Genomic DNA, 16,148 nt, shown 5'->3' with positions numbered 1-16,148 from the left:
ATCTCATTTCTAAATTTTTCTAGCGTTTCAGTTAAACATAGTTTCTTTTATATAAAGATACGAAACATATTTTTCACCCACTTACTTAGTAAGCTAATTAAAATGACTTGCTAGTGAGCTTTAGTATATTTATAAAAACGTTTAGAAATTTTAGATCACTTTTATACTCTCAAATAAAATAAAAAATTATCAAAAATATAAACATTTACACACTTACGACAAACGGACTAACCAAAACTCTATGAGCTTATCCGGCCGTTTTCACCCGATCCAACCATCTAGCATAGCAAGAGAATATTTTTTCATCCTGACTACTCCATCCATCCTATCTCTTTAACCAAATATCATAAAATTTGAATAAACATCTCTAGAATGGGTTCATCTATCCAATCAAAGGCGCGCACACACACGGGCTGCCTATGCAATCTTCTGGAGATCCAGCCGGTTACATCAGAGGGCCGAATTTCCTCTGGTTCTTTAAAGGCGGTCGAGATGGTGATGAGGATAGCCGGCCAGCCTTTTGAACGGGGTCACTACACGCTATGTCGCCATTGTTAATTTAGTCATTGAGAAAGGATCTAGCCTGACCATTTGGAATGGGATGGAATACACTTGTTCTAAACCACTTTAGACCTTCACCTTCTGCTACTGTTGACTGGTACTAGAGCAATTAACTATTCAGAACCGACGAACGCTTTTCTGAAAGATAGAAAATTTGCACCGATGGACTGAGATTAAAGAAACGATAACCGAGCTTCACTTGGTCGAGCACTGAAAAGAAGATTAGCCCATCTGCAACTGCAAGTGGTTGGACCGAGCACTTTCTGTAAGGTCCCATGACTCTCGTCCATAATCCATAAGCCTTTTGATTAGTTGATTAATGTGCAACTGAAGTTTTGTATCAAAGGCAGGGGCAGCAAACGGGACTTAACGCATGACCTGAAATACCACATACCATTTTTCTGCTACCCTACATGGTCTTTCAAATAAAGCGTAGTCTGAAATACTGATCCAGCCGAAGTAATTACATTGGTAATTTTCTTTGCGACTAGATAGTTAATTATTTCTCCCACTTTTTGATTGTTTCCCAATAGGGTTTGGGTGAATCGCTTGCAAGAATTCCACACCAAGAATATAAAGCAGAAATGAAGTGCCGGACTCGGAGGTCTATATTTTAAAAACCCGCACGTACACAGAAGATTGAGCATGATGCAAGGCGAAGTGACCTGAAAAAATGGCATCTCAAAATATCAGGCAAAGCAACCTAAAAGAAATGGTAAGCCTCAACCAAGCCCAAGAGCACGAGCAGACGACAGGGGCAGCAGCGCATGCGACTTCCCAGCGACGAGACAAATCACTCGCCCCAAGTCACCCGGCAAGTTGCCTCCTCTCCCATCCCTTTCATTTCGGACTGGTATCCATGTATGTAAAGTCACCGTGCTATATTATTCATGACTTTTAACTCTTCTGCTAGGTGTTGGCCCCAGAATGAACGGCTGAGATTTATTGCTACAGGTACGGTACAGTAACATTACCCATATTTTACTGTATCGGCACCCACATTTTACTGTTCAAAATATTGTAGGCTTCACTCTGTAAAGGCAGAGGATCCCAATTCTTTTATTTCATGGTCGAAAAGCAAAAGGGTATGACTGATTACTTAGTAAGTAATATGATCGGACGGATATCTATAATTTTATAGAAAAACATCTCTAAATATTTATATGTACTGTTCTAATCTAGTTTAGATATAAATATATATTTGTAGTCTGACTTAAGACATCCGTAACCTTGAACAGTGGATACGGAATCATGTATTAGTTCATGTAGGAAATGGGACTTAACGTACACAGATAATGTGTTTATTTGGAAGGATATTTCTAGATGAGAGATATTAATCTAGTTTTTTAGTGTTTAGTTGAAAGGCAAGCTGAATAAGATATCCATCTAAGAGGAATATCCTCCAACCAAACGTATCTAAAATCATTTTTATATAAGCAATTAATTATAATTCCAATTGTGATATACGTTCCTGCAGTCTCATATTCGATCAACGAAACCAAAACTCAGTTTACACAATTTAGACATATATAACTAACTAAATATTTTTTTAATAAAGTGATTGTGAAATCAGAAACGAGCCCCCCCTGATTTTATTTAATCTACCTCCTCTTATATATATAATCTATATGTACAAGACTTATACAGACAACCAATGATAAAAAAAAAAATCCAAGAACCTTCGGGTAGCCATCCCTTCCTTTTCACCCGGCCAAGCCAACCCAGCTACTCGCATGCAACTTGCGAGCTCCCTCGTCCTCGATCCAAAAAAAGTAGGAAAAAAGAATGAAAATTCCCAGCTGTCTCCTCTGTACAAGGAGCAGGCTAATTTCTTAGTTCACCGCTCCACACAAACGGACATGGCGTTACCGACGCATCGACTGTTGAGAAATTGTGACCTCTCCTAGTAATGTACTGCTCCTTGCTCACGTACTAGTGATTTCACGTGAACAGGGGACGCCGGGTACGTGTGCGGTGGAGAGGTGCACGCAAGACAAGCGCCCGCCCGCCCGCCCGGCGCTAGCTAACCGTGCAAGGCACCGAGCCGCCCTGCCGCGCCACGCGCGATGGCTCACGGCGCGACGCCGTTGGGCCAACGCGAAATTCCTCGCGATGGCACACGGCGGGTCGCTCGCATGGCGCACGGCACCGCGGGCATCGGAGGAGCCCGCCACACTACGCTACGCGACCCCACCCGAGTCACCCTTCCCTCCACCTAAACTTTAATAGTGTTTTATTCATGTGACGGATAAGACTGCTTTTATCTTGTTTGGATTGAGAGTAACGTGATGTAATGGTTTAAAATTATAAAATATTTTTAAAGATTTGAGATGAAACTATTTAAAAAAGTAAAACGTAACTGTACTATTTTGAATGTGAAGACAGTAAATCTAAGATATAAAATAAATTCATTTCACCTCACTTAATAAATATATATATATGTGTAAATAAAATTATCTTATTCTTAAATATACAAATAAAATTAGTATCCCACCTCACCCGCCACGCAAACGCTACCTTATATAGCCAGGTCTCAACGCTTCCCCGCTCTCCCATCCACGCATCGCCACCACACCATATCTGCGGCGCATCGCATCGCCTTCCCCCTAGACACAGACACGCCAAGAGAAGACACGAACCCCTTCGTCGTCCCGGCCGGCATGGGCTTTCCGGTGGGCTACACGGAGCTGGTGCTCCCGAAGCAGCTGCTCCACCTCCTCCTCCTCCTCGGTTACGTCCGCCGCTTCCTCCTCTGGGCGTTCCACGCCGTCGGCCTAGGCGACCTGCTGGATCTCGGGGACGACCACCAGCCGCTGCTGCAGGACCACCACGCGCGAGACCCACCGCAGGAGGCGCCGCAGCTGCTGCAGCACCGCCGCCCGGAATTCCGCCCGGTGCCGGCGATGGTCATCGAGGAGGTGCTCCCCGTGGTGCGGTTCGACGAGCTGGTGGCCGCGTCTCCCGCGGCGTGCGTCGTCGGCGGGGACTGCGCGGTGTGCCTTGGCGGCATCGGCGGCGGCGACGAGGTGCGGCGGCTCAGCAACTGCCGCCACGTCTTCCACCGGGGCTGCCTGGACCGCTGGATGGAGCACGACCAGCGCACCTGCCCGCTCTGCCGCGCGCCGCTCATCCCCGACGAGATGGCCGGCGCGCTCTGGGCCACCGCCGCCGGCGTGCCCGACTCCTCCGACTTCGACTTCTACTTCGGCGCGCCCCTCACGCCGGTGCCCTCGCCGACGCTCCTCCGGCCGCACGAGCTGCTGTTCAGCGGCCTGGGCGGCTACCAGTGAACTGAACACCCGCCGATTCGTGCATTTGGCCGTGACCAGCGACTCTTCAGCTGGCACCAGCCCCGCGGAATGCGCGGTTTCAAACGACTGAATTGGTCGTCGCTCGCTTCCGGGGAAGGAAGGAGACACCGGCGGGCAAAGAACAGGAGGCCTTGCCTTGAATTGTACATAGGTAAAATGAGTAAAGCGAGCCCCCCCCCCCCTCCCTCCAAAAAAAGGGTAGGACCGTAGGGGATTAGATTCTTCTTGTGCATAGGTAGATCTTTCTGCGGAGTTGGTAAGTCTTCCAAGTCTGGAGTTGTGAATCTTTCTGCGGATTTAATTTATTGAGCTAGGCGTTTGGATGCAGAATTTGGGCCTTTTTCTCTCCCATGTTGCTTCAGCTCATCCAACTGCTTTAGCTTCTTCTTCCTTCCACAACCATTTAAGCTACCTGCGTGGTGGTGGAAGGACCTCCCTTCCCTTTCGTTTCCTTTCACTTTGGGAAGGACGCTGATTGGGTCAAGCATGCGAGCTTTTTCACTTGAACCAGAAAAAAAAAAAGTGCTTGGACAGGAAAGCACCAAAAGCCATTGCCGTAACAGCTGCATACACACACAGTATGACTTGGGTCACGAATCCGTGCTCACTTGTGAATTGTGGTGTACTTGTGTTGTCCGAGATAAATCGGTAATTTTTTCGCATGCCGATCGCTCGAATGCACAGGAAGCTCATCCAATCATTCGTTTCGCTCTGGCCAACGCATCTCGGTGGCGCCTGACCAGTCAGGTACGTGCGCTGGCGCGAGGAGGTTTCAAATGCAGAAACACCCGGAGGCTCGACCTTTGTGATGAAACGGCCAAACGGGGAAGTTTCAGGCGTAGAAGCGAGCTGCCTAGCTAGCTAGTCTTCCGGTCAGGTTCGGTCGCCTCCGTACAGAGACCAAACATTAGGTAAAGTGCACCTCCAACCATAACATAGCATAAGATAATTTGTAAATTTTATAAAACTATAGATATTTTAATAAAATTATCGTAAAATTATATATTTAAGTAATACTTTTATAAAACTACGTATTTAGTATTGATTTTATAGTAAAATTATATATACTTTAGTAAAATCATTGTAAAATTATATATGTAAGTAATAATTTTAAAAATTACAGATTTAACATTAATTTTATCGTAAAATTATAAGTTCCAGAGGAGCGGGTTCGGGCTCTTTTACTATGACGACCGAATCCTGCTTGTAGTCTCATAGCAGCTGCTAACTCATAAAACAGATCGTTCGGGAGCTCATGAGACTATATATACTTTGATAAAATTATCGCAAATCATAAAGTTATATATTTAAGCAACAGTTTCATAAAACTACAAATTTAACATCGATTTTATTATAAAACTATATCTTCTATAGCATACCTGTTAACCTGACGAATGTGCATCGCTTGCAGTCACATGAACTCTCAAACTGTTAGTTTCCTAAATTAACAGCTGTTGTGAGGCTACAAATAAGTTCAACCGTCATGGTAATAGGACTGAGAACAACTTATCTACAATCTATAGTTTTACGATAAAATCGACGTTAAATATATAATTTTATAATATTATTAGTTAAATTTATAGTTTTATCATGATTTTATTAAAGTATATGTAGTTTTACGATAAATCGGTATTAAATCTATAGATTTACAAAATTATTGATTAAATTTGTAGTTTTATGATAATTTTGTTAAAGTATATAAAAAAGAGTTTGTTCGTTAAGCAACGGCGGTTCTTAATTAGGAACGCATTATTGGCAACTTACGCATCTATGCCGAGCTTTGTAATGATGTGAATCTAACTTAGCTTTTTGCTAGCTAGTTTTGCTTGCAAGTAACACAAGCTAGGCGACAAATGATAAACTTGCCCTACTCGGAAGACAAGAAAGTGAAAAGGTAGGGTCGGTCATTACGCTCGCTCCATGGTTCCATGCACTGAATGGAACCAAAAACGAACTCGGGGTTCATAATTGATGGGAATAATGACACATCAATCCCCGGGCCCACCGGCTCATTATCGTACACGTCGGGCCAAACCAACTTTCGACGTGCCGTACAACAGCAGACCGATGGCCATCTTGTGTGTCTGCAAAAATTCAAGGCGCCATCCGCACGTACAAAGGCATCATCACGCACGGACACATATGATTGCCTGCGTTTCACCCCGTTTGGATAGAATTTTTTTTCATTGTTTTCTTAGCCAGAAGATAGAATTCTGGTTCCCATTTTAGCTAGTTAAAGAACAGTTATGGCTAAAATAAATTAAAATTTAAGAAACATATTCTTACTATGCCTTTTTCTGGCTTTTAATACACTGAGAAACTAAAGATTTATTATAAAAATCAATAACTAAAATTTAACGGTTACAACCATTTCTTCAATTAACTAAAAATTCTAAAACTACAATCTATCCGAATAGACCCTCAATCAAACTAGTGGCTTGCGCGTGCATAGAAAAAAAATTTAGCTAGCCGAGGATGCACCACAAAGACATATTTGCATTTACAGGGTAAGGATAAAGATCTTGAGAACAATTATGCATCAAATCTACTACCAAGTCATTCCTTCTAACCACGCAAGGTAGCCAAGGCATCTAATTTGAGATGAATAGGGCTCCAGGAACATGCTTGGCTGAACTCATTTCATCGAAGATGTTGATAGCAACTCCTAAAACTCACACTGTTTTAAAATTGGTTAAAACTTACACTGCTCAAGAATGGAAAAGATGAATGATTAGAAACCATCTATGCCCCAAACCAGATAAAACATAAGTGCATTGTCGTAATGAATACATTTCAATAGAGATAGCAAAGATATGTTATAGATTTATTCAGAAAAGTAAATAGATCATGCACAACCACCTATATTATCTACAATCAAGTTATAAGAGTTCTGAAGAGACACAACTATGAGAAGGAAATTTACATAAGGATATGGTGGGAGCATTGCAACAATAATTAGAGCATGCCTTTATTCTAAAATTGCAGATCCTCTGTACCTAACTCTTTTTTAATACCACTAAAATTACAGTTTCTCTGAGCTAATTCTTTTTGATACCATCCTCGTAAAGATTTTAATTGAGATGCGACACCTTGGTGTCTCTCATAACTACACAAATACCGCTTCCCTGTATCACAACGCCTTGACAAAGGAACTAAAAGATTTTGTAACTTCATCTACTAGACCATAGCTAAGAATATGTGGGAACGCCTTGAGAAAAAATTAAAAAGGAGATAAAAGAAACAAATCTGTAATTTAATGAAACAAAACTTCAAAGCTTATTCAGGGATACAATTACAAACCGAGTGATTGAGGAATCCAGCAATAGGGAATCAAGCAAGTTTGCTAATTTTCAACAACGTAGAACAACCATCATGTTCTTAAAATACCAATGTTAATATTACCATAAAAGGAATTATCTCAGGCACACAGGAAGGGATATAACTCATCATTCTGCCCATGCAAGTGATGAAATAAAATAATAAAAACCAAAGATCGCTTTGAATCTGTTGGATAATGATCTAATGAATTAAAAGAACAACATCACAATGCACTATGGTATCACCTACTTAGCTTGCATTAACTCATAAAACAGGCTTCCTCTAATGTAGCATGCTCATAAGTTGTCTTAATGTATCTGATGACATAATTCTCCAAGGTTGAAAGCAGATTTTGCTTTACAGAAGAAAATAAACTACATTTACTTGTACTAAAATTTGCTGGTAGTGTCCCAAAAGTATATCTTAAACTTTAAAGATGTGTTACATAGCTCCACGGAAAATGCAACAAACTGCAAAACTCAGGGAAAACATATTAAGGAAGAACCAGGAACCTACATTGTAACATCAATCTTACCCTGAAATTTCACAGCTTACATGAATTGTAGTGATCCACCGCTCGAGACCAAACATTAGAAAACAATAGGTTCCATCCTAACACTCGTGCCATCAGCCTCGTCTCCCATGATTGTCTCTTCAACATGAAAGGACTTTGTCATATTCTTCTTCTTCTTCTTCTTCCAAGTAACAGAAAAGCAATAAAAAAAATTAAGCCAACAAAACCAAATTGCTTATAGGAGCACAAAAAAAAACTATATGTACATGTAATATAATTTGTTGGGTGTGTCCCAAAGCATATCTTGAGAGGACACGATATTTTTCTCCTTTCGACAGGCGGTGCTGGGAGCGACAATGGCAGATGGGGGAGGGGATGGCCATGCAGAGGAGCAGCGGGGGTGGCGTGGAGGCTGAGGAGCATCGAGCGCGATGTGGAGGCGACAAGGCACTGGGAGAAGGGTAGCCGCGGCGCCAATGGATGGGATGAGAGGAGAGGAGGGGCGACTGGGCACTGCAGAGGTGTGGACCCGAGCAGTGGCTTCTATGCCTACTACTGGCGGACCGGGGGGGGGGGTCGCACGGAGGTTTGTGGGAGGGGTTGAGGCTCTCTCTATCTCGCGCGGCGGTGACGTCAGAGACGAAAATGGAGAGGTAGGCTCTCTCGGGTGACAGCAACGTCCAGAACTTTCTGATGTCTTCCCGCCGCACGAGACGATACGGAAGCCAACGCGAGACCTCAGTTGGGGACCGATGCATCGTGATCGGACGGGCCAAACTTTCTTGTTGACGTGGATAGCCCCAGAGTTGGAACCCTCCCAACTTTAATATGTAGTAACACCTAACTGTTCATAGTTGTACTAACAGCCAACAGTGCTCGATCGGTAAGTATCCATATTCTTCTGGGAACGTTTTAGTTTCAATTTCTTTTGGAAATGTTTCTCTAATTAATTAGAATTATTTTAGGAATTTGTTTAGCTAGCTATATGAGTTTAGTTCCTGTTATGAGGACGATGATCTAATTAAACATTTTGCCACCATGCTGTTATGATGTTTGTTTGTTTTATTAGTAATAACAATATTAGAAATGAGTGGTGATAAAATACTGGTTCCAATACAATATTATGAATACATAATTCTGATATAATATTATAAAATATGTGGTTTCAGTACAATAGTATAAATACATAGTTCCAATACAATATTAAAAAAAATACATGGACCAGTGGCATTTTCGCATAAAATCTGTTGAAGTCCAGGGGCATGTTCGAAGTGGCTGACAAAGAAACGGCTTCGGTGATTCGTGCCGATTCACCGAATCGATCCCAGCTAAAACGTCCCGTTTGGCTTGCAGCAACACCGATTCTGCGAAGAAACGAATCGATTCAGCTATCCAAACTAGGCCTAAGTTTCTTAAGCAAGCTCCTACTAAATTCCTGGTGCCTGTCAACTTTGTAACTTAAAAGCAATATGACAAGGACATGAACGTGGCAACTGGTTAGTTTCTTAGGAAGGCATAATGGCAAGCTTTTGCTCACTGCATGAAAGAAGGATCATATTCTTGAAAGCAATCAAAGCGTCAGTAGGCAATAAGCACCAGGCCCATGTTAGCTTCACGAGACGGTCCATCGTTTTCACCCTCGAAGCGAAAAGCAGTGCCATCGAGTTCACGCTACAGAGGATAAGAATGAACTGAACCACTGCCTCCGATCCCCGTCGGCGTCCACACCACCATCAGTATCAGCTTTGGCCTGGCCGATACACAAGATCTGCAGTGCCACGAACGTGCTGCCCAACTCGCGGCCTATCCAAATCGCGTCGCGGAGTCGGAATCGAGGCCGGTGTCTCCGCCACGCAGCCACAGCCTCCTCGTATGGGTACACACCATGCGTCAATTTCCGGGGTGAGCCGGATAACTGTGCCGGTTCGAGCGCAGTGTCCAGCCGTTGCAATTCCAGCAAACGTCACCTGCAGCGGTTCGTTCCAGCAGCGCAATGCTGAAATGTAAAATGTCTCAGTCTGGAGGAATTGCCCACGGGACAAATCTCTGCAACACTCGTGGCTCATCCACAGATACATGAGACATCTGAAATCTATCCATTCCAGTTTATCAAGCTGCCAGTCTTGGACTCATTTGAATCATAGTAAGATGCATCGTGCATGGGTACCAGACATGAAGATCCTGCTCTATGTTTGGGCCTCCCCCAGCGCAAGAACGTCCTGAACACATGCACCTTCCGTTTCGTTTGGTAGAAGCAAGTCATTCCCAGCCAAAAAATTCAGAGTCGATTAGGCAATTTGGTACTCCATGACGAGTTAGCGAATCGGTAGTGACGGAATTGGGTATCTGCCAACATCTCGCAGGTTGCAGCTCGCAGCAGGTCCACTGCTACTTGGCGGATCTTGAATATTTCGACGATAGTGGCCTCACGAAAGATCTTGCTCGGCCCTCACTATCAGTCGGGCTAAAACGGGGAACGGTTTGTGGCAGGCGAGCGGCTTGGCCTGCACGAGAAAGGCATTTTGCCGGGACGAGCAACATCAGGAATGGACCTGTAGCGTTGCACATCACTGGCTGTACGGACACGTCGGATAGGCAACTGCCTGACAACTACGAATCAAATAGGAGTATTCCTTCGTTTGTAGATGTGACCACCACAAGACCAGATTGTGTGTTGGAAACAGGGCAAGAGGAGCGGAATCTCCAGCGCTTGAGATATGTCTGAATCAGAAGCCTGTCAGTTAAAATGCGATTCTGCTCCTCATGGTAGCTCAGGTTTCAAGAATGTGATCAGGCAGTTTTCGGGTCTGCATTAGCATTTCGGGGAGAACTGCTTGGTCCCGTTTGTGCACATCAAGATGGTAGTGATGGTCGGTCACTGGACGGTCCAAAATTGTGAATCTGCTTCGTTACTAAAGTTGGAACATGTTACCTAGCCCATAGTTTATCAGGGCCGTTAGAGATTGGGCTAAGCGTTTTCTCTTGACCGAAGTGAAAAGTGGTCCCTCCGGCTGACGATGATCTTGATGATCCAGTTAAGCATATAAGACATGTATGTGGCCCAAGAGGCCCATCATGCAGCGGTTGGGCTCCAACCATATCGAGACAAAACTCTCATGCTTATCAGGTAGGCATCCTCCTACAGACGACGTCTCGTAAGACTAGTTGTCCTGTTCGCAAGAAGGTTTGGCGCCGGAGCGGTGCCTAGCAATTCCAATTCACAAGAGGACATGAAGCGAAGGCGAAGGCGAAGGCGATGGCGATTGACAGGGCACCGTTGATCGTCGATTCAGTGCACGTGAAACCACAACTTGTCTATTCGTGCAAGTTCCATTTTTTTCTTTTTGTGTTTTCGGAATTCAGCGGCACGGGTCTATGGATTTTGGCCACTGAAATGTCTTAGTAAAGCAATTTCCAAAGAAGGTAATCAGTTTTAGTATCGCTTACTCCCTGCTATCTCAAATATAAGTTCGTATAGATTTCTCTCACATGCACTAAAGATAAGTTCATTATAACTACAATGCACATTTTTGCTTTATTATTTAATGTCTACTTCTACTTAAATACATCTTAAATAATATAGTAAATTTATCACACGCCTCAACTCTAGTAATAATTCATGAGCAATAGAGACATTATACACCTATCCTTAATTCTTGACGAGCAATAGAGTATTTAGAATCGGGAGAGTATTTATTGAGGAGTTCGACTCAACAGAACCAGAGGTTCATAGAGTGAGGAACCTTCTATGCGACCAAAAATAAAGGCGCACTTGAAAGAGTGGTCCACGGGGATAAACGAAGAAAGGGACAGGGCAGCACGCTCACCAGGATTTAGCGTGGAATATGTGGGCTATGCACCAACGTCCCAGGCGTTTTGACCAAATAGATGAATGAAAGCAGCACGAGATGGTAGGCTGCCGAAGGCGGTGGAAAGGCAACCGATTGATTAGTATTCTACTAGTCTTTCTTATACTATTTCTGAAATGATTAGCAGTCTGTCTTGCACAAGAAACTAGAGAAGCACCCACGCCCAAATCTCATTTCGATACTCTCTTAGATAATGCCATCTGGCTGGCTTTGCACTAGTGCGTCCGAGCACTGTCACTCAAGCAGTGAGCAATCATTTCCTGTGCCTCAACACTGTCCTAAGTTGGTTTTGCACGAGTATTGATAGGTTACTCGTAACTGTAAATGTCATAAACCAGTCATCATTGCTTGCCAGAACCGACGGCCTATGTTCTCCAAGATCACTGGTGAAGTTCGGTAAGCTTTTATCATGCTAACCACCAGTGGCGGATATAAGACCATTAAGTATGAGGTTTTATCTCTTTTTCTTTCTTTCTTTTTTATTTTCTTATTCTTCCTCTTATATGCTTAAAAATAAGAAGGGGCTCACATACGCGTCCAGAGGGAGGGCAGGAGTTCAAGCCCACCCCGGGTGGATCCGCTTCTGTCGAAAGGTTCTAGATGGCAACATAGTTACACACAGTGACGCACTGATGAACTCGGGGCCTTATGTTTTGTAGTGCAACCTACAACTCACCGTGAGCATGTCATTTTAGTATCTAGGTGTGATTGGTTATTTATATATATTGACTGTATAAATCATATATGTAGACAGAGTTATATTTGTTGAAAAGAATATCGTTTGTTTGGTTTACCTATCTGTATAGGCTAATCTGAGTTTTTGTTTGGTTGATCAAATTTAAGGTCGTATGAGTAAATCTAATAGTTGAGACACTAATCTGAGTTTTTGTTTAGTTGATCAAATTTGAAATCGTATCAGTAGATACAATAGTTGAGACTGTGATTGATTGTTTGCATGAAGATGATATTGTGATATTGATAAGTTGGTTCGACTGCATGAGTTGCAGAAGTCTACATCCGCTAGATCAGAACACGGACATACATTTGCATCCGTCACGTCAGACTGAAACAGTTAACCTGAACAACTAATATATTTCTCACTAAAACTATACATATAACTAGATTATTTTTATATAGAAAACTAATCAAACTCTTCTTAGCCTGTTGGAGGCTGGGAGCAATGGGAGTATGCCATATCACCTTTCCAGTACCCGTGGGCTCAAGACACCAACTAACATTACTAGTGCCCCATCCCTTTTAGTCTTTTTCCTTTTGCTCTGGTGCCATAATGTCACAACCACGAGCCGACGGGCGTCTACACAAGTCTTAGGTAGTAGACTAGACCATATCTTTTTGCTTCAAATTTTCGGTGTGACCTGTCTCTGGACGTAGTGATAATACATAGTCGTTACTCACTACTCTTGACAGCAAGTAAACACACACCAGAAGCCGCATCAGCAGCGTCACGTGAGCTTCCATGCAAGATAACGCCGACCGGTTTGCAGGCATGGGCCGTAACGCATCGCCAATTTTGCCCATCGTCAACTGTCCAGTAGCAGCTGCGGAGAGAGATTCCTTCACTCCTTCCCCTGCTTTACTTGCAGCCAACAGGTGTCAAAAAAAAAGGTGTAGTTCAGTTCAGACGTTCAATATACCAACAGAGCTAGTGCCTCTCACAACTGAAGGAGGAGTAGCATAGCTCAATTACTGTTTCGTTAGCAGAAATCCAAAAAAAATGTACTCCGACTCAATGTGTTAGTCCACTGTTATTTTATTTCTCATATAAACGGGCAAACCAATTCTGAATTAACTTGGTTTTTCAAACCAAACGCCCACAAGTTGCTTTATTTGCAGGAATTCTAACGAATAAGTTACCACTGTATCCTCACACAAACAGTGGTTGTTGTATCCCATTATGTGTTGAGCACTCCTTGATTTCAAGCTCAAGTAGACTATCCATGTAAAGAATATATGGGTCCCATCGGAATGGTCTGTAACGGTTAATTTTGGATAGTATCTATTTTCGTTCTTTGATCCATGACTCCTGCGCGATCAGTCGTCGCCACTGTGACCATGACCATTCGCAGGGTTACCCGCGACCGGTTATTACTGGTTGCGGGGCAGGTACTCGTCTAGACCAGTCAAACTTCATTTAATGTCGCTATTCACGTCGTTTTCCTTCCCTAGATAGTTCACTCCGGCTGAGGCAGCATGGTCAGCGCAGAATTACCTTATCCCGCCCCGCAGGAAGCCTGTGATAGGACAGGGCAGGCCAGACACTTCGGGCACAACAAACGGGGGTGCGATCGATAGACGGGACAGACGCCGTAAGGACCCATGACAGACACATCGAATGTAGGCTTATAATGATTGTTTATATCGTTTCTCTAGAAGAGATATAGGTCTTTTTGTTGGGCCCACCTGTAAGATTTCCCTTGAAATATAAAGAGAATATCTTCTATAAAAAAGAAGAAGGATGGAGAAGAATACACATGATGTAGGGCTATTATCTTACGGGGGTCTGAACCTGCCTCTATCCCTCGATTGAAAATGAGGAACCCGAGCAACTTCCCTGATGGGACTCCAAACGTGTACTTCTTAGGATTCAGTTTTATGTGGTACTTTCGAAGGTTGTCAAACATTTCCTAGAGGTCCACGACCAAGTAGTCTTTGGTTCTACTCTTTACAATCACATCATCAATATACGCCTTGATGTTTCTACCGAGATGTGGTTGAAGATGAGATGAATACAATGCTGGTAAATGGCATCGACGCTTTTCAAACTAAAAGGTATTTTTACATAACAAAAGACACTGAAGAGTGTCACAAAAGCAATCTTCTCCTCATCTTCCCTACACATGCTAATCTGGTGGTACCCCGAACGAGCATCTAAGAAGCTTAGAAAATCACTGGTCAACAAGCTGGTCGACCCGGGATAGAGGAAAGAGATCTATCGGGCACGCCTTGTTGAGGTCGGTGAATGTGACGCACATACTCCACTTATATTATTTTTTCGGATCATGACTGGGTTAGCCAGCGACTCTGGGCACTGTATTTCTCAAATGAAGCGCCTGCTTTTAGGATCTTGTCAATCTCCTTATGAAGTGCTTCCTTCCGGCCAGTTGTGAACCGACGCGCTTTTTGTTTGACCGATTGTGCGTCGTGTTGCATGAACAACATGTGCTCGATCACGTCCCTAGGGACTCCGGGCATATCAGACAGACACCATGAAAATACGTTCACGCTCACCCGAAGGAAAATAATGAGCGTGAGTTCCTATTTAGGGCTCAAATCGCCCCAATCTGGACTGTCTTGGTCAGGTCAGAGTCGTCAAGGCATACTGCCTTGTGCCGCTCTGTCGGAGGGTGAACTCCTCAAGCGAGGATCCAGAGGGACACCCTTTAAGATTTGGTCAGGTGATGATTCTGAACCCGTCTCGTAGGTGAAATAAATGGGAGTGAATAAGATGCAGGTGGGGTGGAATGATCGTATGCCAGAGGAAGTAAATGCTCAAGGGGTTTTTAGACAGGTTCGGACCGCACTGAGCGTAATACCCTACTCCTGTGTGTATGCTATAAATGTTCTAAAAATGTCTCTCTAAGGGTCTGCTGTGTTACAAGGATGTTTGTCTAAGTCTAGAGCTTCGTTCTCCTTATTCTTCGGTTGATCTAAGTCCTGGTTCTTCTCAGTCCTCCGTCCTCTATCTCCTTTAGGCCCTTTTTCTCCGGGGAGCCCGCACCGCTTATATACCCGTCGGGACGGTAGCGTGCCCAGAAAGGATGACGTAAGTTCCAAGGTGTCATAAATGGAAAGCAACCATCATGGGCTGCAACTCGAGGTGATGGGGAGGGTTGAAAACGCACCCCTGTCCGGTCTTGTTCGTCATTATTTTGCTTTTCGGCGAGTGCTGCAGGGAGGGCCCACCGGGCAGCCACCGAGCAGCCCCGCGTACCCACCCGGTCAGAGCAAGCCTGACACAGCAGGACGGCAGGCGGTGTGCCTCGAGCCCTGCAGCGTTATCCCGAGGCACGCCAGATGACGCGCGATGGGACCCGCGCATTAAATGTCTCCACGCCTCCCTGCCAGACCGTGGTAGGGACTGAAAGCAGGCGTAGTGGGAGTGGTTGGAAGTGACAGGCCGCGCACCCTTTTAAATGCAGCATTGGGCCTCTCACTAGTTGACACCTCACCGCTGAGCCCCTGTGGGAACCACCGACGAAGGACTTCTCAGGCCCTCGGGGAACTGTGAGTGCTCGGGGATTACTGTTCACAGCCCCGAGCACTCTCTCCCGGATATGCCCTCTCTTGGTCCTCGGGGAATCGGGTGCTCAGGGACCATTGTTCACGGCCCCGAGCACTCTCTCTCGGAACTTGATTGCTCGGGTCCTCGGGGAACTTGGGTGCTCGGGGGCCACAGTTCACGGCCCCGAGCACTCTCTCCCGAAACTGACTTCTCTTGTTATCGGGGAACTCGGGTGCTCAGAGGCACTGTTCATGACCCTGAGCACCCTCTCCTGGAACTTGGCCTTCTCGGGTCATCGGGGAACTCGGGTACTTAGGGACCACTGTCATGGC

At 44.4% G+C, this 16,148-nt stretch overlaps 1 protein-coding gene across 1 annotated transcript; it reads left to right on the top strand.

The window, feature by feature from the left end:
* Positions 1 to 3,126: 3,126 nt before the first annotated feature.
* LOC133924827 (brassinosteroid-responsive RING protein 1-like) lies at positions 3,127 to 4,446 on the top strand. The gene has a single exon (XM_062370554.1). It carries the CDS (start codon positions 3,222 to 3,224, stop codon positions 3,849 to 3,851), a length of 630 nt encoding a protein of 209 aa, XP_062226538.1. The 5' UTR covers positions 3,127 to 3,221; the 3' UTR covers positions 3,852 to 4,446.
* Positions 4,447 to 16,148: the final 11,702 nt, after the last annotated feature.

The sequence above is a fragment of the Phragmites australis genome, chromosome 7 (assembly GCF_958298935.1).
Source record: "Phragmites australis chromosome 7, lpPhrAust1.1, whole genome shotgun sequence".
Classification (NCBI taxonomy): domain Eukaryota; kingdom Viridiplantae; phylum Streptophyta; class Magnoliopsida; order Poales; family Poaceae; genus Phragmites; species Phragmites australis.
The sequence above is the reverse complement of the archived record's forward strand: the minus strand, read 5'-3'. Positions and strand labels throughout refer to the sequence as shown.

What these genes read in the sequence shown, in the direction of transcription:
- LOC133924827 (XM_062370554.1), top strand. Translation starts at nt 3,222, where the DNA reads ATGGGCTTTCCGGTGGGCTACACGGAGCTGGTGCTCCCGAAGCAGCTG.